Source organism: Hypanus sabinus, chromosome 5, assembly GCF_030144855.1.
Source record: "Hypanus sabinus isolate sHypSab1 chromosome 5, sHypSab1.hap1, whole genome shotgun sequence".
Taxonomy (NCBI): domain Eukaryota; kingdom Metazoa; phylum Chordata; class Chondrichthyes; order Myliobatiformes; family Dasyatidae; genus Hypanus; species Hypanus sabinus.
Genome location: NC_082710.1, coordinates 112836072 through 112858055, shown reverse-complemented (window position 1 = coordinate 112858055; position 21984 = coordinate 112836072). Strand labels below are relative to the sequence as shown.

At 41.1% G+C, this 21984-nt stretch overlaps 1 protein-coding gene across 1 annotated transcript in view; it reads left to right on the top strand.

Annotated features, from left to right (window-relative positions):
* Window positions 1-21674, top strand: part of LOC132394339 (glypican-6-like) — a 763171-nt gene extending 741497 nt beyond the window's left edge. The window contains exons 7-9 of the mRNA XM_059970365.1: window positions 11566-11702; window positions 13669-13844; window positions 16893-21674. Coding sequence (XP_059826348.1) covers window positions 11566-11702; window positions 13669-13844; window positions 16893-17095 — 516 coding nt within the window. The 3' untranslated portion in view covers window positions 17096-21674. The remainder of the gene's footprint in view (window positions 1-11565; window positions 11703-13668; window positions 13845-16892) is intronic.
* The last annotated feature ends 310 nt before the right edge of the window (window positions 21675-21984 follow it).

The following is a 21984-nucleotide window of genomic DNA, read 5'->3' as shown; positions in this document are numbered from 1 at the left end:
TACACAATCACATTTCCTTTTCCAGTTTCTGATGCGGAAGTTGCTGATAACATGGAGTTTGCAATGATTTATGTACAATACAGAACCTGCATGTATAGTTGCGGTGCAAAAGTTGCTGGAGAATTTGCAAAGGGGAAGAACGTAGAACTTAGAAATTTACAGCACATTACAGGCCTTCGGCCCACAATGTTGGGCCTACCATGTAACCTGCTCTAGACCCTGCCTAGAGTTTCCCTGGCGCATAGCCCTCTATTTTTCTGTACCTATCTAAGAGGCTGTTAAAAAACCATATTGTATTTGCTTCCACCACCGCCACTGGCAGTGCATTCCATGCACAAGAAGTGAAGTGATATTTGGAAACTCAACTTTTTAAATAGTCTATTAGCAAGCAAATCACGTATGGACGGTGAGCGAAAGCTCAAACAAGGAAATCCTTCATTCCCTACTATAGGCCTGCTACGAACGTTTTGTGAAAGTGCAGATGAACTAGAGTGAAAATGATCAAACCCAGAGGAGATCAAAGTTCTTATTGACAGTGTTTTGCTAGCTGTTAAAATGAATACCTCTACATATAAAATTTAGTGCGCACATGTTGTTCTCACCAGGCAGAAAACTGCACGGCACAAGATTTCTGCACACACTGGCCAGTACAAGTTAGAGGGAACATTGGCTAGGAGCATAGGAAACTGAGGTGTGTAACATCTTGATGGACGTCATGGTGAATGTAATCCATTATTTTTTCAGGATTGTTTTAAAATGAAATAAAAAAGATTTAATAGGAACGGCAACTTTTTACACAGAGGATGGTATGTATATGGAGTCAGCTGTCAGAGGAAGCAGTACAACAACAATGCTTAAGTTTAGAAGGAAATGGGTTAAATGGGGCAATCTTGGATGGGTGCCTTGCTTGGCATGGACCAACTGGGTCAAAGGTCATGCCTCCATACTGTGACTCTCTGTCTCTAATTACCAGGAGTATTATTAATGTATCTGTGACTTCACCAGAAACATGGGAAGGTACTTCCTTCTGCCTTTCCTCTCTGTTCTCTTGTTATGATCATGCAGTTTTTGGTCATTTAAGTTATAGTTTTTTATAGTTTAGAAATAATAAAATAACAAGAAATAAAAATGACCCCCCCCCCCAGTATTGGGGAGTGAAACAAAAGGGAATTCTGATGCAGCAGTGGAGTTGATGGTCTATAGTTGATATTCCACTTGGCCAATTAACCCAACTCAGCTAAATATCTATTGAATGTTACTGACGGGGAATTGTAATATTTGGTAATTTGGCAGTAAGCTGCTTGACCTTTAGCAACTATACTGCATTGTTAGCACATGCAAGCCCACTCTGTCTCCTTCAGTGGGCTGAGGGAAAAGTAGTTAAGTCTCTTCCCAGTTATGGTGCCTTTCCTTATATAACAATTAGCAGCATGGTGGCAGGGTTCAGCAGATGCAACTGGACTAATCCTCAATTTAGACAGATGTGAAGGACTGTGAATCTGACCTCCCAGGGCAAAACAAAACAATCAGTTGCCTGAGGAGGTCAGATTCACAGTGCCTCACATCTTTCTAAATTGTCCCAAATCTTGGAGAAAGCAAAGATGCAGTTTGAGTTTTATCCCATTAAGTAGCTGGCTTCAGAAAAAAAATGCATTTGTTAAGGTTGGCTGGTCCATGAATAAATAAGAACTGCCTTTTTTAACACTTCTGAAATTTAAAACCTTTACTGTGGATTAATTTAGAGTGCTGCAATAATCCTGATACCATTTAGGGGAGTATGGTACCTGAGGAAAAAGAAGATACAGAACTCTTACCACGTGGGTGCTCAGGCCCCCAGAAGTGCGCACAGAATTGCTCTGTTCCAGGTTAACCTGTTTTACTACTGCACAATAGCATTGTTTTTGGAGTTGTGTGAAATAATATGCAAATCCTTTGGTGCCATTGGATTTTTTGGTGCATATGTTTCATGTCCTCAACCCAAGCAGCACATGGTGAGAGTAATCAGAAGAGTGATACGTAGGAAAGCGCAAAATGTTTCTGGTGCTTGCTGTGGGTGCCTAACTTTTCATTCAGTGTTTTCTCAGAACAGTGCTGTGCTGCCTAGTTACTGATGTTCTGTACAAGCAGACTCTTCTGGAGTTTCATTTTAAATTGAATAGCATTTGATATATTTAATGCTGCACCCCTAGCATTTTTTTTTACAGTCACATGTGAAGTTAAGTTCAAAGTCTGAAAAGTTTATTCAGGTGTCCGCTGTGATGTTCTCAGTATTTGTTTATTTGCATGGTTTGTCTCCTTGGTTCCTTGTCTGTCTTTGATATGTATTGTTTTTCATACGAATCTGTTGCATTTTTCCTGTAAGTACCTGCAAGAAAATGAATCTCAAGGTAGTATATGGTAACATTTACCTACTTTGATGATAAATTTACCTTGAACTTTGAACATATCTTTAGATCAATTTACCGGTCAAGAGTTGCAAAATTCCAGCACTTGGTAGATGATCATTAAAAGTGATCATTGGAAAAATACTGCAGTTTGAACCTTAGTCTCCCAGATGGATGGTTTTGGTCAGGTCAAAACTTACCTTGCAAAATACCTGGAAAGAAAAAAAAATTCCATGAATATCTCCATGATGGTTGACTGGAGGTAGGTTCTGAAGATAGGAAACTCACAGGAAATAGGATAATTTAACTATTGTATTAATGCTGCCAGCTTTCATTTTTACAGTCATTAGCCAAGCAGCTAAAAGATGCCAGTTTAGGAAAATTGGACATAGGAGTAGGCCTGTCAATCCTAGATAGTGGTAATACCATCATTTCACTGCTCACCCCCACCGCCCCCGATTCAAAAATTTAAATAGCTACCATTCTCAGCTCTATGAACCAGAGAATTATGATGTTTCACATCTCTTGGAGAAGAAATTTCTCTTAATTTCCAATTGAAATGGGTGACCTTTATTCTAAAACTGTATTAAACTGGCATTTTGAGGGTCTGTAGCTTAGTGTTGTTATTTGTGCCTGAACCCAGGTTGGAGGAGTCATGTATAGGAAAGATAGTCATTGAGCAAGGATTAGAATGTTACTGAGGCCAAGGGAAAAGAAAGTCTGGCATCAAAAGATGGCCTTTGTAGAGTCAAAGTGCAGAAAAACTGCTGAGGGTGGAAGTATGTAAGTGTTTGTTTAGGGGGAATGGATAGATGAGAGATTCACTCAGCAAACCAGTGGACAATGAGGATGTGGCCAGCAGATTAACATTAGCTATTGCTGGGGCAGAAGACGCGAACCTGAGGTACTGGAGAATGGTGTTGAGGAAGTGGTGGGGGCACAAAGAATTTTTAACAAAGTAAGCTTTATTTATAATAAAAATTATTTACAAGATTCATCCATTCTGTGCCTTTTCCTTCTCTGCATACATGGACAATGCTTTGCATTCTGTTTTAGCACTACTGCCACTCATGTGGTACTGGGGGGTTTGGGTGCCTAATGAATTATTAGAAAGCTAAGTGAAGATCCTAGGCTAAATTCAATTGTGGGGACATCTTCAGCCAGATCTCCTTTAATATATTTAGGACCACAAATGGTCCACAGATCTTCTTTACTTTGCTAGGAACCGATTCTACACCAATCAGTGTGTCCTTGCTCTTCTGTTTGACAATGCTTTAGATGTTCATGCAGGAGATGTGGTCAGTTTTTCAAAGTTTTTATTGTGCATTAAAATGGAAAGTTATCACACTCTGCACTTGAGCCACAGGCAGTCAGCTCACAGGAGGTAGGGGGCTGCATCGATGATACATGGGTTAGGTGCTTTTACAGTGCCAAGCATGTTTTACCCACCAGCTGAGCAGTAAAATAAAACCCTGCACCATCCCCTCTCTCCCTCCACTATTTCAGAATCAGAATCACATCTATTACCTTGTGAAGTGGTGCTCATGGGATCATCAACTGTTCAGGAATCTGATGTTGGAGGGGAAAAAGCTGTTCCTAAAATGTTAAGTGTGCATCTTCAGGCTCCTGTCCTGGAAGTCGAGGGTCCTTTATGAGGGATGCTGTCTTCCTGAGGTAGCACCTTTTGAAGATGTCCTCAATGGCGGGGAGTCTTGTGCCTGTGAAGGAGCTGGCCGAGTCTGCAATCTTCTGCAGTTTTTTGTCATCCTGTATATTAGCATTTCCAGCCAGACAGAATGCTCTTCGTGGCACATCTGTGGAAGTTTGATCTTCCCACACCACAACCCAACATTCTAGTCCAAAAGTACAACCAGGATGTCCCACTCAAACAGAATATGCTGACGTGCACCACTGGAACAAAGGGAATCCTTTTTCACATGTGACGAGGACCTCAAAATAGAATCAGTTTACCTATTGTAACACTTACCCAACAGGCTGGTATATGTCTAGGGGAAAAAGGAGATCCAGCCACTCACCAACCCACCTCCCGTACACGCAGGTGCTGTGAGAATCGAGTTTTATGCCTCGCGCCCGCCAACAGTATCAAACCCACGACAAATACCGTTATGACATACACTTTAAAGAGTTTACTAAAATTAAAAGAGTAGTAGGCAATACAATATATATATATATACAAGGAAAAAAACAAAAGGCGCCAACTTATCAAAGTTCAGTCTGTTTAGTGCACTCGTTGGAGCTCAATCAACGAACCATTCGACCCCTCGTCGCTTGCCTCCGACCTCCACGTCTTCGCACCTGGGACCACGCCCGGGAGTCTTCCGAGCAGTGCAGCGCACGTCCACCTTCCTCGACGTCTTCCTCCCGCACTCTTCTGCCACCAAAAAACCCGTGAAAACCCCTCTCCCAATTTCCCAGCCTCACAAGACACAATAACATTCCCCATTGATTAACAAATGAATACAATTACCATATCAGCCATTCTAAAGTGAAACAACGGCGAGAGAAACACTTATCCGACAAAGAAGCATTCCTACTTGTAACAAACCAAAGAGGCCATTTTGAGTAACAGACACAGGACATTGTACATTCTCTCCCCACCAGCAAACGTCATGCCCTCATGGCATTACTAGAGTTCCCCAAAGCTTCTTGCAACACACAAAACCCAACCCAGGTGCAGAAAGCAGTGACATAACTACCCAGAGCAGTAGAAATCACACTCGGTTCTCCCGGTACCACATATGTCAACCGCTCCGGGGGGTGCCTAATCCTCTGAGATCTCCATACCCCTTCTGCCCCACTGGGCCCCCTCGTCACCTGCGAACCCACTGTCTCGGACACCCCAGGTCTACCTGACAGACCCGCACCTCCTTCCTCACAGGGTCCTCCCTCACCTGAGATCTCTCCGGCTCATGCTCGGGTGCCACCCTCTCTCCCACCAATGTTGGCTGCCTCTCCATCTGACCCTCAAGACCTTCCCTCCTCTCACCCAATTCAGTATGGGAAGGGACAGGAGCCTCCTCTCCTGGTACTGGAGCACCAACGAATGGGAACAGGGCCCACTCATCTGAGTCGTCCTCCTCTGAATCGGTACCCATTCCCGGGTGAGGGACCCGTCCCCGCTCTTCAGCAGCGGGCTCTTCCCATTCTCCGCACCCTCGCAGAGTCCTTGTACAAGGCGCAACCTCCCTCTTGGGCTCCTTATCCACCTGCACCGCTTGACCCAGTGGCAGCAGGTGATTCCTATGGAGTACCTTGATAGGCCCTTTTCCATCCTCAGGTTTCACCCGGTAAACGGGCAGGTTCGGCATCTGGCTCTCTATTACATAGGGGCTGGCCGCCCATCGATCTGCCAACTTGTGCTTACCAGGGAGTCCCAAATTCCGTAAAAGGACCCGGTCGCCCGGCAATAATTGGACAAATTTCACCTTTCGATCATACCGCATCTTATTCTTCTGATTTTGTTTGGTAGCCGCCGCCTCGGCCAACTCGTACGCCCGCTGTAACTCCCTCTTCATGTCGGACACGTACTTTAGATGGGACTTCCCGGGAAATTCACCCACTCCACCTCCAAAACACACGTCAATGGGCAACCTCGCTTCCCGCCCGAACATCAGATAATAGGGCGAATACTCTGTAGCATCATTGCGAGTACAATTGTAACAGTGAACCAATTGTCCAATATGACGACTCCACCTGCTTTTCTGCCCAATCTCCAGCGTACCGAGCATATCCAACAGGGTTCTGTTGAACCTCTCTGGCTGAGGATCTCCCTGTGGGTGATCAGGGTTAGTCCTGGATTTCTCAACCCCAAGCATAGTCAGTAATTCATGGTACAATACAGAACCCTCTTAAAGGTGATTTCTTTTGCCGTAGTGTCCCCGACACTTACAGCTATACGCCTTGCATGTACCACCCCTGGTCTCTGCACTTCGGGCCTCACCAGCGCCCCGCCGGAAATCGTGTCTCCCCTTCAAGATCGTCCGGGGCGTTTACTAACAGGGCTTCTCCTGTCGGCACCCCTGGGAATCTGGGGGTTCCCATCACTAGTGCTACCTCCCCTGGTCGGATCACCTTGGGCCTCGCCTGCGTACACCACACCGTCCCTCATTTACACTCCGGGTCCAGCCCTTGGGAGGCAACCCCTTCTTCGAACACTGCTCGAAACACTGGATGCACCGAGAGGGTCTCCAGAAAGTCTTCCCACCCTTTCTCCTTACAAGCTCCCAGGAGCCGTCGCACAACTGGGGAGTTAGTCCCCACCAGGAGGGCAGCACCACCGGTTTTCACCAGGTCAGGGCACACCAACACCAACGTCTCAATAGCTTCCGACAATCCCACATCGCCCTCCGAGAACTCCAATCTCACCGATAGGTACCCATCGTACGGGTAGTTACCCTCGCTCACACCCCAAATCTGCAGGGCGTCAAATGGGGTTACGGGCAAATGCTTTAGATATTTGTTGTAGAAAGACTGGTACAATAAGGTCACCTGCGATCCCGTATCAAGAACGGCTTTTGCGTAAATTCCCTCTATCCGTAGACCCTCACTGGCACGTCCTACCAGCCCATCCGGAATAGAGGCGTGGGCACCTGGTGGTCTTCCGGCTGATCTCTGGTAACGTGTTCCTCCAGAGGCTCCAGTCCGTTCCCTCACTGAGCCTCTCCTAAGTTTCCCGACACCTCTCCCTTTTTTAGTCATAGGGGGGCTTGTCCTCCGCGGGACTCCTTGTCTCTCACAATCCCACCTAAAGTGTCCCTCCTCTCCACAGCTACAGCACACCCTCGGCCTTCCACAGTCCCGCCTGAAATGCCCCTCTTTCCCACAGTTAAAGCACACGCTGCCTGCCACCCCTCCTCTCCCAGGATGGCTCCTGCTCCCAATCCACTGCACTGATCGCCCGAGAGTAGGTACCTCCCCTGTCCCTCCCCTCCAAAGGGGGTTCCCTACTCCCCGGGGGATTGTCATTCCTCCACCCAGCCACCACTTCCTGTATCGCTGAGTATCGCTCCCGTAGGCCCGCGCCCCTTTTCCGCCCCAACGCTCTCTCTTCCTCCTACACCTCTCTGACAGTTGCCTGAACGATGGAGGGGGACCTTTCTATAAGCCTGCCGGATAGTCCATGCCACCTTGTCCTCCTTCAGAGAGCCACTGAATAGCTGACTCATCCTCACGCTAGCCACGTCAGTCGCCTTCACTACCCCCCGGCGCCACAGCCCCGAGAGCATCCCCTCCATCCTAAATATGTACTCGGAGAGCTTTTCCCCTCTCCATTGTTCCAGGCGTTGGAACTCTGCTAAAAGCAGCCAGGGTTCCCCTGACAACCCAAACGCTCCCTCCAAAACTTCTAGGCATTCCTCCACTGAGGCTCCAGGCTTCTCAGCTTTCAACTCCCGGACGGTTTTGGTTGCTAAACCCCTCAAACTTCCCACCAATCGCTGCCTCTTCACCTCCTCTGAGCCTGGCCATTCCTCTAACATCAAAGACGTATGCTCGATCCAGGTCTCATAGTCCACCTCCCCATCTGGAGTAGGCTTGGCTCCGGAGAACACCCCCAGCTTCAGCCGTGGCCTTTCGGCCACCTGCACCAGGGAATTAAGTGCGGCTACCAGCTCCGAGGCTTCCACCCTACCTGGGGAGCAGGGCTTAGTCACGACTCCCTCCTCTGACCTCCCTTTACTAGTGCCGGGCACCTCTCTGGGGTCCACCTCTAGCTCTAACTCCCCCTCCGATGTCTCTTCAGCCTCATCCTTGTAGGTGGAGCCCCCACAGCCCCTCCTCCCCCGGTACACTGACCGTCGCCGGCAGTTCCACCGTCCTGACTTCAGCACTCGTACGAACCAACACCCAGCTAGACTCTACCTCTTTACCACACCGTCTAGCTACCAATTCTACCTGCCCAATACCCTTCACCAAACTTAAACCCCTCACTATCGCGTCTCCCGAAACTCGAAAATCCACTCCGCTCACTACGCATGCGTACTGTACTGGTACATCTTCAAACTGGCACCAACAAAAAATCTTATCTCTGTCCATCTCCGCTCTGCTGCCTGCGCGATTCCACGGCCCCTGACAATCCAATCCGGGACGAGCCCCCACAAATGTAACACTTACCCAACAGGCTGGTATATGTCTAGGGGAAAAAGGAGATCCAGCCACTCACCAACCCCACCTCCCGTACACGCAGGTGCTGTGAGAATTGAGTTTTATGCCTCGCGCCCGCCAACAGTATCAAACCCATAACAAATACCATTATGACATACACTTTAAAGAGTTTACTAAAATTAAGAGTAGTAGGCAATACTATATATATATATATATATATATATATATATATATATATATATATATACACACAAGGAAAAAAACAAAAGGCGCCAACTTATCAAAGTTCAGTCTGTTTAGTGCACTCGTTGGAGCTCAATCAACAAACCATTCGACCCCTCGTCGCTTGCCTCCGACCTCCACGTCTTCGCACCTGGGACCATGCCCGGGGGTCTTCCGAGCAGTGCAGCGCACGTCCACCTTCCTCGACGTCTTCCTCCCGCACTCTCCTCCCACCAAAAAACCCGCGAAAACCCCTCTCCCAAGTTCCCAGCATCACAAGACACAATAACATTCCCCATTGATTAACAAATGAATACAATTACCATATCAGCCACTCTAAAGTGAAACAACGGCGAGAGAAACACTTATCCGACAAAGAAGCATTCCTACTTGTAACAAACCAAAGAGGCCATTTTGAGTAACATACACAGGACATTGTACACTATGAGTAACAATTCCAATTAGGTGAGCCCTGTAGTTAAATTTTCTCAGTTGTACAACATCCCTTGTGTTGAGCTCACATCCAGGTTAAGAGGACGGTGCAGTAGTGCAGTGGTTAGTGCCATCTCTTTACAGCGCCAGTGATCACGATCAAGGTTCAATTCCCGCCACTGCCTGTAAGGAGTTTGTATGTTCTCCCCATGACTGTGTGGGTTTCCTCTAGGTGAGGAAGGGTTAATGAGTTGTGGACATGCTATATTGGTGCTGGAAGCGTGGCCACACTTGTGGACTGCCCAGCACAATCCTCACTGATTTGATTTGACACAGATGATGCAATTTCACTGTATGTTTCAATGTACATGTGACAAATAAAGCTAATCTTTCATCTTTAAAATACATCCCTGCATGTTCATTTGTTTCATTTCTACATTCAATGCCAACAAATTTCATGACATAAGCCAGTGATGTTCAACCTGATTCTGGTTCAGATTCACTAGGAAGTGACGTATAACTGGTGTTGTTGGTTAAACTAGTAGTTGGTTTATGGCCATCGCATATACTGTGGTGTAGTGAAAAGCTTTGTCTACGTTCTGTCCAGACAGATCACTTCATACACAAGTACATTGAGAGAAAAGCAAAGGGGAAACAGTAACAGGATACAGGGAAAACTCTGTTCCTGATACAGGGAAAATGCAGTACTTTTGAACCATCTAAATCAAATGGTGATTTTACAATCTCCTGAAGGATTTGATGAACATGACTCTTGAAAACGCTGGTACGACCATCGGCGGGCTGGCCATTGCTGGGACACACTTCGCATCAGATTAAAGCGTGTAGGCCTGAGAGCAGCAGTTGAACCGGTGTTGAACCGCACAACTCAGAGCCAATTAAAGCATCAAGCCAGATTAAAGCGTTGAGGCCCAAGACCAGAAAGCAAACCAATGTTCAGCCCATTCCCCATGGCAGCCAAAACCCCCACCAACTGAGTCCATCCCGTCTGCCTGCATTGTACGTGTCTCCCTCTCTTCTTACTACTCCCAATGAGTGGGAGGTACAAGAGTATAGGGTTCTGTGCTGCCAAGTTGAGGAGCAGGCATCAGGCTCCAGGATTGGCTTCACTCGCCTCGGTGCTGAACTGACCCACAGCCTGTGGACTCGCTTTCAGGTTCAATGTATTATTTGTAAACTTTTTGTATTATTTGTATGATTTGTTCTTATTTTTCTCACATCGGATGTTTGTCAGCCTTTATGGTTTACTCATGGATTCTATTGTGTTCCTTTGTTTTGTGAGATTGTACATGGTTTACTGACTTTGACAATTAATTTATTTTTAACTTTGAGCTAAGATAATGATGGGTGGGCAGTGAGATGATAGATCATATCTTGCTGATGATCACCTTGGCCTTTCTTGAAGCCCACAGTTGATTTACTTCTTTACTTCGTTCAGTTACTATGCAGCATTGCGGAGATTGTGTCAGTCGCATACTTAATGAAAAACTATCCCTAGGAATCAAAAATCTTTTTTCTTTTCTCCTTCAATTTTTGAAATCATCTGGTATTAGTAAAAATGTGAACACTCAGTGGTTTTAGATTAATTGAAGCAATTGACCATGAAATATCAGCCAGCATGTATGTTCATGAGGCAAGCAGAATTAGTATAGATGGTCATTGTGGTCAGCATAGACACTGGGATAGGATTAGTATAGACAGGCATTGTGGTCAGAAATTGTATTGGGTATACTGCATTATGAGATAAATGATTGTTTCCCTGAACAATGTTGATTATTCCCTTGTTTGTAAAGGCAGCTGAATCTTTCACTGAATATCATTATTGAGGTCTAATATAAACAGAAAGGTTGAACTACTTAAGATTATAGTAAAAATTCTTTCTTCGGCTGTCCATCGATTTTCAATGTTGACTGAGGCCTGGGCAAGTTTGTATGGGAGACCTGTAGTTGCCCTCTCTATGCCACTGATGTTATCCAAGGGAAGGGCATTAGGACCGATACAGCTTGGCACCAGTGTCGTCGCAGAGCAATATGTGGTTAAATGCCTTGCTCAGGGACACAACACGCTGCCTCAGCTAAGGCTCGAACTAGCGACCTTCAGATCACTAGACCGATGCCTTATCCATTTGGCCACGCACCAAAAAAAAGTTACATGGAAAGGATATTTTAAACATATTTTCCTGCATATCTTTCATATGATTTGAATGAAATGATACATTACCAAAGGGAATGATTAGCCTTAACATAAAAAGCAAAAATTGTTCAAAGCTTCTATGTGGAAAATTCTCGATTTATTGATGGCTGTTGTAAACTTTACCTTTACTTTTTTGTATTTTCTTTTGTTGACAAAGTCGATTAAAATGCCCTTTATTCTCATTACTTCAAAGGTCACTGACATTAAGGAGAAACTGAAGCTGGCTAAGAAGTTCTGGTCCACTCTGCCGTATGCCATCTGTAATGACGATAAGGTGACAGCTGGTGCGTCTGATGAAGAAGAATGCTGGAATGGACACACCAAAGGCAGGTGAGATACCGTGGATGACACCTTCCCATCTGATTAGCATTAGGAATCAGCATCTGGCATATGATTCCTGCTAATTCACTCACTGGTGGCCATACTGGGTGTTGGCAGCTGCTGAATATAGCTGGTATAATGATGGAGATGAGAATTGTCAGATGTACAATGTCATCACAATAAATCTTACATGAGCCAATTAGTTTCACCTTGAAAGTGCTTGATGATGACAATGTTATTTCAGGATGAATAATTAGATTCAACTCACAACTCAGTGTTTTGCTAAACTATGTGGGGAGTTGTACATTATTTTTTTCAATCACGTGTTCCTGTTAGAGTCAACATAAACTGGAAGTTCATTTGCAATGCACATGAATATATCACAAACTGTCAAGCATTGGTGATATTTGCTTTGCAGGTTTTCACAAAGACTTTTCCAACATTGTCCTGTATTCAGTTGAGACGTCAATGTCTAAGAGTTCAATGGATTCTAACCCGTGTACTCACTTAAATTCCCGTAAAGGCAATAATCAATGTTTAGCGCCATTCACCTTCAGTAGAATGAATCCTCTGCCCTCACAGCCTTCCTCCCGATTTTAGCCTTTCAGCCAAACCTGACAGATTTTATGGGTTTCCAGAGTTTCACCTTGTCGATTTACATTTTGTCTTTCAAATAGTACCTTAATCCTAAATTTGAACAAAATCTACAAGCTCTGATAAATGAAAAAATTAACAAAAGGCTTCCAGGTTGACTCAGAACATAAATGAACAATGTGCTACTGAACCGCATGTTATAACAGGTCTTTCTGCTTTCATCAAAGTCAGAGGTAATGACAGTAAGCTCCACCTCCACCTTACTTGGAAGATATTGGTGGAGAAGCCACCCACCGAACAGCAGTTGTCTGCGGAGGTTACACTGGGATTAGATTTTAATATTTGGGCATCAGATTTCAGGATTAAATTTGAAGCATACACCATAATTAATATTAATGGTCTTCTGCTTCAAATTAACATTATTATGCACCACTATGAATCAGACTCATCATGTACTTTCAGTTTCTATCTGAAAATGGGTTACATTCCATTTCAAATTTAGACTTTCAAATCTATGTGATCAAAACCGGCCAGCTTTGTGATGGCATTGAGTGAGGAGTTCAAACTCAGGCTTTCCCAGATATTAATAAATGTAAACCTGTTGTATCTAGGTAATTTTTGATGTGATTGAATTTTAGTTGGTTTATCATTAGTTGCTTCCTTTTATCTTGCAGAGTCACCACTTTTGTAAAAACAGTTAAAAAGAAATGAACTAGAGTGAAATATTGGAAGTGATTTTGTGGCATTTGGTTGTTATAAATTGTTCTTAATCCACTTCTAAAAGCTCTTCAATTATAATCTTAATGTCCATTGACAAGGTGATGAATGAAGATGTGAATAGTATTTGCTGTTTTTTTTTCTATTTTATGGAGTATTTAAATGTGTTAAATTTATTTAAATATACTATTTTAGCAAAAAAATTGAGGTGTCAATTTTCTGAAGACATTACCATTTTCTTTAACATAATGGGTCTATTGAAAAGGAATTCCAGATGTGCGTCATTGTAAGGTACTTGGTTAAGTAAATGATGTATGAAATACTTTGTTATACGTCTCCAAATTGCAATATTCAATCTAAATTATCTGATAACCAGAGAGAGGTAGAAATTTATTTGATAAAATGTCCACCTATTTTATTGTATGACATACAGAAAGTAACTTGTAATTTTAATTTAAATAAGATTATGCTGTTAGATTACTGGTTCATTCTTTGCTATACCCAGATGAAGACCTTTTATTTGTGTATGCTATTTACAGAAGAGCATTTAAATGTTATTTTCATTATAAAATTAGGTAATCGGCTTTGGAATAAATGCATCATATTAATCAATCACAGTGCTCTGTAATCCCAAGTTATATATTGCAATAATTCAAATCTGCAGGTACTTGCCTGAAATAATGAATGACGGTCTAACTAATCAGATTAACAACCCAGAAGTAGATGTGGACATCACTAGACCGGACACAATGATTCGTCAGCAAATCATGGCACTTCGAGTGATGACAAACAAGCTGAAAAATGCCTATAATGGCAATGATGTAAACTTCCAAGATTCAAGTAAGCACAATCTTCAATCATAGATAACAGTAAATGGGAGGATATATTCTACTGCTCACAATTTTTTCATTTCTTGGGTTCCAAAAACACAGTAATGCACATGTCAAATCAATAGCCAAAGTCACAACTTTTGAATTGGACTGCAGGTTATGATGACAGTCTGTTGAGATCAGATGTTGTTACTTTAGTTATACACCCATGTCTTAATCAATGCCTTTTTAAAATGGCATTTATGTTCTGTGGCGATCTGAATCTGAGAGACTGAGGAATAGCTTGAGATGGGTGGGATTTTTAACAAGTAATTCTCCCAATGTTCACTGAGGAAAAAAAATGATAATTGCTCAAAAGGCTAGGGAAACAAGTAAGGAGATGTTTTGGAGAACATTCGTATTACCAGGGCAGAGATATTTGAAGCATTATAGAGCATTAAGGTGAATTAATCCCCATGGCTTGACCAAGTGCATCGTTGGACTTTGTGGGAGGCTGGAGGAGAAAGAGGGGAGGCCCATGGGGAAATGTTTGCTTCATAATTATCCACTGGTGAAGTTCCCAAAGACCAGAAAGTGTCTAATATAGATCTGTTAAGAAGTGTAATGAAGACAGACTGGAGAACTATAGGCCATTCAGCCTGACATCAACAGTGAGAAAGTTATTTCAGCGAGGGATCTACCAGCATTTGGAAAGACAGAATCTAATTAGGAGGAGACACTATGGCTTTGTGCAGTGAAGTTATGCATAATGAACCTTTTAGAATTTTTTGAAGAGGTAACAAAAATGGTAGATGAGGGTAGGGCAGTGAATGTTGTCTATTTGGACTCTGATAAGGTCCCACATAAAAGATTGGCCTGAAAGTTTATGTCCCATGAAATCCAGAGAGAGCTAGGTGGATTCAAAATTGGCTCAGAGATAGGAAGCAGAGCGTGATGGTTGACGTTGTTTCTGGGAATGGAGGTCAGTGAATTGTGGTGTGCTACATGGGTCAGCTGTAGGGAACATTGTTTATTCATTTTTTATATAAATTACTTAGGTGCACATGCACAAGGCTAGATAGGTGCTGTTGTTAGTGAAGAAGGGGGTCTTGCAAAAATAGTAACTCCTTGGATCAGAAAACTGTGTGCTAACAGAGGTTGACCAAGGAAAAATAACAAGCTCAACTGGTCTTCAATAGAAGGAGGAATGCACTTGCTCATTTTATTCCAATATCTGTAACATTAGCTGGAAGATTTTTCTATTCACAGATCTGACACCTATCCTTATCTGCCCCATATGTTCACTGCTTTCACCATTTCAGTGATGTAAACCAATTGTCTTATTTGACAAAATTTATTTCAAAATTACATTTTGTGGGCAAAATCACAATTTATGCAAAAGTATTCCTATGTTTTCAAATAAACAAGAGACTGAGCACAATACATAATATATCAATTCCTATTACAACTACTCTCCAACTAAAAAGATGAAAGTGACACATTTAATAACGGGGAAGGTTTGTCATCTGCTAGTCATATTTTTCCAGCATTAATACTAATAGGTACTTGTTTCCGCCTACTATCAGTGAAAGTGGGCGGAATGAATCCTCTTCATAACATACCCACATCAAATGTGAATCACCTTCAGTTCACGAGATAATCTTTCTTAAAGTCTGATTGTAACGTATCGTTGTCACAATAAACAGTACTTTTTGGAATTGCATGTGTCCTTCAGCAAGGCTTCCTTTTTAAGTAAGAGCAAGTTTTGAGCATAAATACAGCTGCAGGAAAAGGTAACTTGGCCAATGTAGCCCAGCCTTCAGATAATGAAGCCAGTGTGGAAAGGTGGCCCAGCCATCAGACACTTTACAAGCCGAGAGCAAGCGGTAGAGGTAGTAGCTGTTATTTTCCAAAGGCTTGATAGTACCCCAAAACTGAAGAGGGAGGTAAGTATTTGGATCGATGTTCAAGAAAGAAAGCAGAAAGGGCAATCAGAGAATAGTGATCAGAGATTGCAAGATTTGTCAAGGATTAATTTATTGTGCACATGGAGTGGGGACGTTGCTGGATAGTATTTACATTAATTAAAGTTAAGAAGCTCAAATCTAGAGTTTCCTCGGCAGATGAGTGTTTCTGTTGTTGATATGTATAATATCCTTCACAACATCAAGCTTTCTTGAAGAATTTTACACCCGTAAAGTGTTTTATTACTGTTGTGCCTGTCACAATACAGCATCCATTTTATGCATAGCAAGCTCCCACAAACAGCATTCGGATAGTGACCAGGTAACCAAGTTTTGTGATATTGGTTAAGGAATAAATGCTAGACAGGTTACTGTCTTCCTGTACTTCAAAAGAGTGCTTAGAGATAATCAAATGCATCTGAATGTGTAAATGTAGTTTTGGTTATACCTTCACAGAAAGGCAGCACAATTACCTACTTGCCCTTTTGTCAGGAGTGTTAAGAGAGACATGGGCCGAATGTGGGCAAGTGAGACTAGCTTGGTGGGCATGGAGTTGGGCTGAAATGACTGTCTCCATGCTGCATTGCTCTGTGACTCTTCTAATTATCTTCCCCCCAGGACTGCCGTGCAATATCAGCCATGATGTAATGCTCAAGTATTAGTAAGAAGGCAGAATCTCATAGCCCTTTGATTTGGAGATGAGCCATGGTTGATACTGCTACAACATTGCCAATTCATACTGTATGATTCAATTAGTTAATGTCCATCACCAGTGTTAAAATCAGACTGCAGGTCTGTTCTCCAGTTTGGTGTGCCATTAGAGTTCTGGGAGTATTGAAATAACGAAGGGGGTAAAATCATGACACTCCTTCTATAAAAGGAAAGATCATACTCTTTTAATTTAAAAAATCTCTCTAATTTTACAAGCCCATATCTGGCCCCAATCCAAACTGCCATTGCTATTGTGGTCAAGTGTTCTAATGTTTTTTTCTTGGTAGCTGGCATTAATGACTATCATCAGAACAGCCAAAGTTCCAAAGACTTTCAGGCCAAGCTTGACAGGAAGTTGTTCGGCTCAAGTATTTAATTTTCACTGATACCATTTTTCTTTTCAGTTGACGAGGCAAGTGGCTCAGGCAGTGGTAGTGGCTGCACCGATGAAATGTGTCCTCCAGAATTTGACTTTTCAACCACTGAGGCTCCACCAGGGCCAAAGAAGATTGAGCCATCAAGTTCCACAGCAGTCAGACCCTGCCTGCATTGGCTGGCCACACTTGTCAGCTTTCTGCTCCTGGTACTACAAAGACAGTGGAGATAATCGGTGACATGCAATAGAGACACTAAAAAACAAACACCATTTTACTTTTGGATATATCATCAAACACACAGCTCCATCTTGGAATGGTACCAGTTTTAAAGCAGAAAGAGACACTGCAGCCTGTTGCCATTTTATCCAAAGACCACCAGGTGCCATTCAGGTACAGTCTACAAGTGCAAGATTGCTTTATCCTCACTCAGACCTCACACAGAAAGAAAAACACCCTGAAAGTTTATTGACTGCAGTTGGGACTGTTTTCAGAATAATCATCCTTTCTGCTTATTTTATGCACCGAACAAAAATGAAATTCAATGAAAACTTTTGATTTATACACTAAGTAAGATTTTAATATCTAAGTTTTACTTTTTACAGTTACCACAAAGTGAAAAGAATGCTGCAAAATGGTGTATCTATTGTATCGCTACAGTGACATTGGTGTACAATGAAATTCAGTTACAGCAGTAGTTATATGATATAAGAAGGCTGGTAGTTTAATAGCACAGTTTGCCTCATCCATCCAACAACTTTATTCAGGTTGTCTTTTAGAAAATAAGAAAAAAGTTTGTGGGCAGGAGCATTTAAAATTAGCTATAAAATGAAAATATTGGAGTATTATATAGAGCCTAGAGAACAAGTGACTATACAAGCATTTGAAAGCTACATGATTTCTGGTAGACACTGATGGAATTTATTAATATACAAATGATAAAAAAAATCATGTCAATTTGCCAATCACAGCAGAAGAAAGATCCAGGAAGACTGAGCTCTGACCTTCATGTTGAAGTATATGATTAGCTTCCCTGTCCTGGATTTTTGCTGCTGATTTTGATTGAGTGAGAAAGATCGTACTAGAGCGCCTGATTTTCCCTAATGCTCCTCCGCTTGTTTGTTGCTTCGCTCTTCTACTATAAGCCATTTGAAAATCTCCAAAAAGTGAAATTCTTATTTTATTTTCACATTTTCATCCTAGCACTAACCATCAGTTGCTACAGATAATTTGAGGTATTAGCTCAGGGTTTAAATGTAATTACATTACCTGCATGTTATTGTATCTCCAATGCTCAGCACAATGGTAGTCCTGGAACATTCACACTGTTGAAACACCAGTATTTAATGCAATTGATCAATGTCTCCATCACTTACATCTAAAGAGATTGTCTGACATGAGTATGGGTCTTCCTCCCTGATACATTCTGTGACAGAGGTACAGTAAATCTGTAATAGTGACACAGAGCTTCTGTTCCTGACAAAGGGTCTAGGTGAAAGTCCTAGAGTTTTGTAGTCACAAAATGTACCATTAAAGACAAAATAAAAACCCATGCCCTTCAGCACTTTGAACACATTACGGAGCTTTCAAAATGTGTACTTGTTCCTGATATAATATTGATAACATAGCTTTTAACCATGGGAAAATGTGCTGAACCAAAGATTATTTTGAATGTCAGATGATTTGAACGTAACTGCATCCATCATACTCCAAACAATTACATCAAAGATGAAATGGTGCAATTGAGAGTTATTTTTGTGGGTAAACTATGATCATAAATTGTTTAATGTCTTTCATGCTAGACACATCTAGAGTCATTCTCCTAGAAAATTTCTGAAGAACTTCTGTTCTGATCATTTTATTGTGCTAGAGAATTAAAGAACAAAACAAAACAGAGGGACACTGGCTCATTGTACCTGTGCCGTATATTGAGAGCTTTCCTTTATTTCCAATCCTTTGATCTTTACAAATAGTTCTGCAGATGTTTCTTTTCTAAGCAGAATTCCTTCCAATAGTTACTATTGACATTACTTTCACCACCCATTTAGACAGTCCATTCAGGCCAATAAAACAAATTTGCATTAGTATTGTGAAATCTTTGTTCCCTAGATAGTGACTCTCCTGTAAGTAGTTAGGGTAAATAAGAATTACATTGAAATTAATGGCATCAAATTCCAAAAGCAAGAATACCATATATAACCTACTGTAACATGAATAATATGAGCAGACAATTCATTTAGCACATGGGACCAGGGGTAAATTTCTACCCTCGTTTTGTTATATTTAGTCTGTCAGAATATCTCACAGTATCAATTTATTTTATTTAGTGTTTTTATTTCAGCCAAAGAGCTAACTGATTTAAACATTGTGATGCAAATATTGCTTCTGTTCAGAAATATTAAATGATTCTACTGGCTAAAATACTCAAATGCTGTCAATCACTTTTGCAGTTTAAATACAAATGGCACAATAATTAATTAATTTAACCATGGGTGGATGAGGCTCAGAACATAATTGGTGCTACAACCAATTACAACTTACTTAGTTCCTAAATTCTATCATTAAAACAGCTGAGGAAAGGGAATGAAGCAGAAGATTCCACAGTAAATTCTGTGAGGTAATGAATTTCCTTCTGCTCATTGGATTCAGGAATAGAATAGGATTTATTTAAAGCAATTAAATTCCACAGTTGACAAGTATTTGCTTAATAGTCTGATGTAGTCATGCAGTTTTCTTTTAATTTCAAAGGGTGGGTGAGAAATGGAATTCAAATTGACATTCCAACAAGTTGAAGACCTTCAGTAACAACCAGGGTTATAAAGATTAGTTGCTCCATTGTTATAAAATGATATAGTTTGTGGACTTTGGGATAAAAAATTATCCAGTCTTTAGCATAGGTAACTAGAATGTTAAAAAAACATATCGAGAAAAGAATTGTCAAGTTGTTTCATGAACTGTTTTTCCTGTGCTCTTGGAAATGTAGAAAGGTGGCTAGTCTGAGATGTATTATATGGAATGTAAGGTTAAAAGTACTGGGGATGGAAGGTTGTCTGCAATCATTTACACAAAATGTGCAGTATAGGAGTGACTGCTTGTTGTATTCCATTGCTGAAATTAAATTCCATTGTTACAAGCAAATGAGCTCAAAATTCTACACTCTTATAAGAAAATAATACTGTGGAAATCTTTATGAAATTAAATGAGTTGGATTGCTAATTTATCTGAAAAATGGAATGGAATTACTAAAACAATGAACGTTTCTTATTTCTTGCGTTCTCCAGAGATCTGTGGGAACATCTGTCCATGGTATCTTCATTTAGATTTGGATTTTTAAATACAGTTTTCATATTTTCATGAGCACAGAATATTTTAAATAGTTTTTAATAACATGCTGATTCGTGATTTGCATGGGACAGAATTTTGATGATTCCCTTGTTCTTGTGACTATACATGAAACTGCTGGGCACACCTACTTCACTATAATTAATGTACTTTTTTATTTATATTAAGAGCAAATAATTGTGTTAATGTATCTTTGTGTATGAATGCAAAAAAAAGATGTTTTTCTATAATCTCTAGCAAAGTCAGAGTCACAAATTTGAGTATGATATTGATTTTCAACAAAAAATAATGACACAGCAATCTGTATTCTTTCTATAAAATGTTACTATTTAACATCAAATTAAAGTTCATCGATAGACCTTCATCCATTTAAAATAAATCAACTGCTTTCTGTTCAGATGTGTAGAATATCCAAGACTAAGGTGAATATAAGTCTTAATTATGTATTGAAAAATTAGCCTGATTTTGTAACTTAACATTCAAAAGCAAACAGAAGGATGGGTAAAACAAACAGCCCTGAAGGGATTTGATATTCAAGGTGGAACTGCAGCATTTTTACTGTACATGTTAAATCTTAGGTAACATCTGTTTTGAGAATTCATTAACCACACTGGCTATTCATTGTTTATGGTTAAAAGACTATCTAAACATTAATTGTGAAGGATGTGGTCCAGTGTTTCGCATAAAGGCCATAATGGTAAACATAATTTTCTTCAACTTACAAAGTAATGGAATGCGATGGTTTCAGAGGTCACATGGGTTGAATGGCCTCATGAAGGCTAAGCTATCCTTTGGGATTTATAAAGCTTTCTGCAAGAATAAAATTCTGTTTTGAGACACCAAAGCCTTTGAAGCTTCATCCTACAATATTATCAGGCTCTGGATATAATGTCAAGTGTGTATGTCTTTACTCTCTATGCAGGTAGTGGTATAGTCTGAGAACATAGTGCAATTTTTAGTTATTTCACATTGTCATTAGCGGTGAAATACCTGTCTTCACTTTTCTCATTGATAAAGCTGATATGAGTAGGAAGCTCTTTTCAGTGCATTTTACTCAAATCGGCTTTTTCACTGATTTTGTTTTTAACCAATAAAGTTCTGCCATATTACTAAGTGCAAATGTTTGACATAAACCTACTTGTAATCTCCATTTGGTCACATATTAGCCTTAATTTTCTAAATACTTCCTTGAACACTCAGGAAGAATGATATTTATCAAGATCTGTAATATTTCTAAAATTAAAGTTTAATATGCATTGTATTACATCATCGACTCCGAATCATGATGAAGAAACTAGATCATAAGATCTAAAGTTATTTTATGATGGTGAGTGAACAGCCTTAGGTTGATGATTTTGTTTATTTGTTTACAGTGCACAAACTGTCATATGACCATGTAACATTATGTGATATGATATATTATTTTCTGGTATCAAATAGTCAAATAAAGGTTCCTATCATTTCAATATGTGTCGGCAGTAGATGTGCAATTTTGTTTTGCAGCAGTGTTTAAGCTTTCTGTATATGTTATAGGGAGTGAAGAATGACAGGACTTCATTATCAATAACATTGAAACCACCCATGCAGTTATTTCTGTCATAACCCTTGTTACCTGCACACTCATCTTTCATCTAGTTTCATTCACATCTCAAGTTTATTTCACTATAGAAAGACACCTCCTCCTCTTTTGACCCCATTTCCAACTGCAGGTAAGTAATTGATTTTATAGGAGCTTAGAACAGGTTCAAAAGGTTTAATGGGTTCCTGCTGAACTTAATCT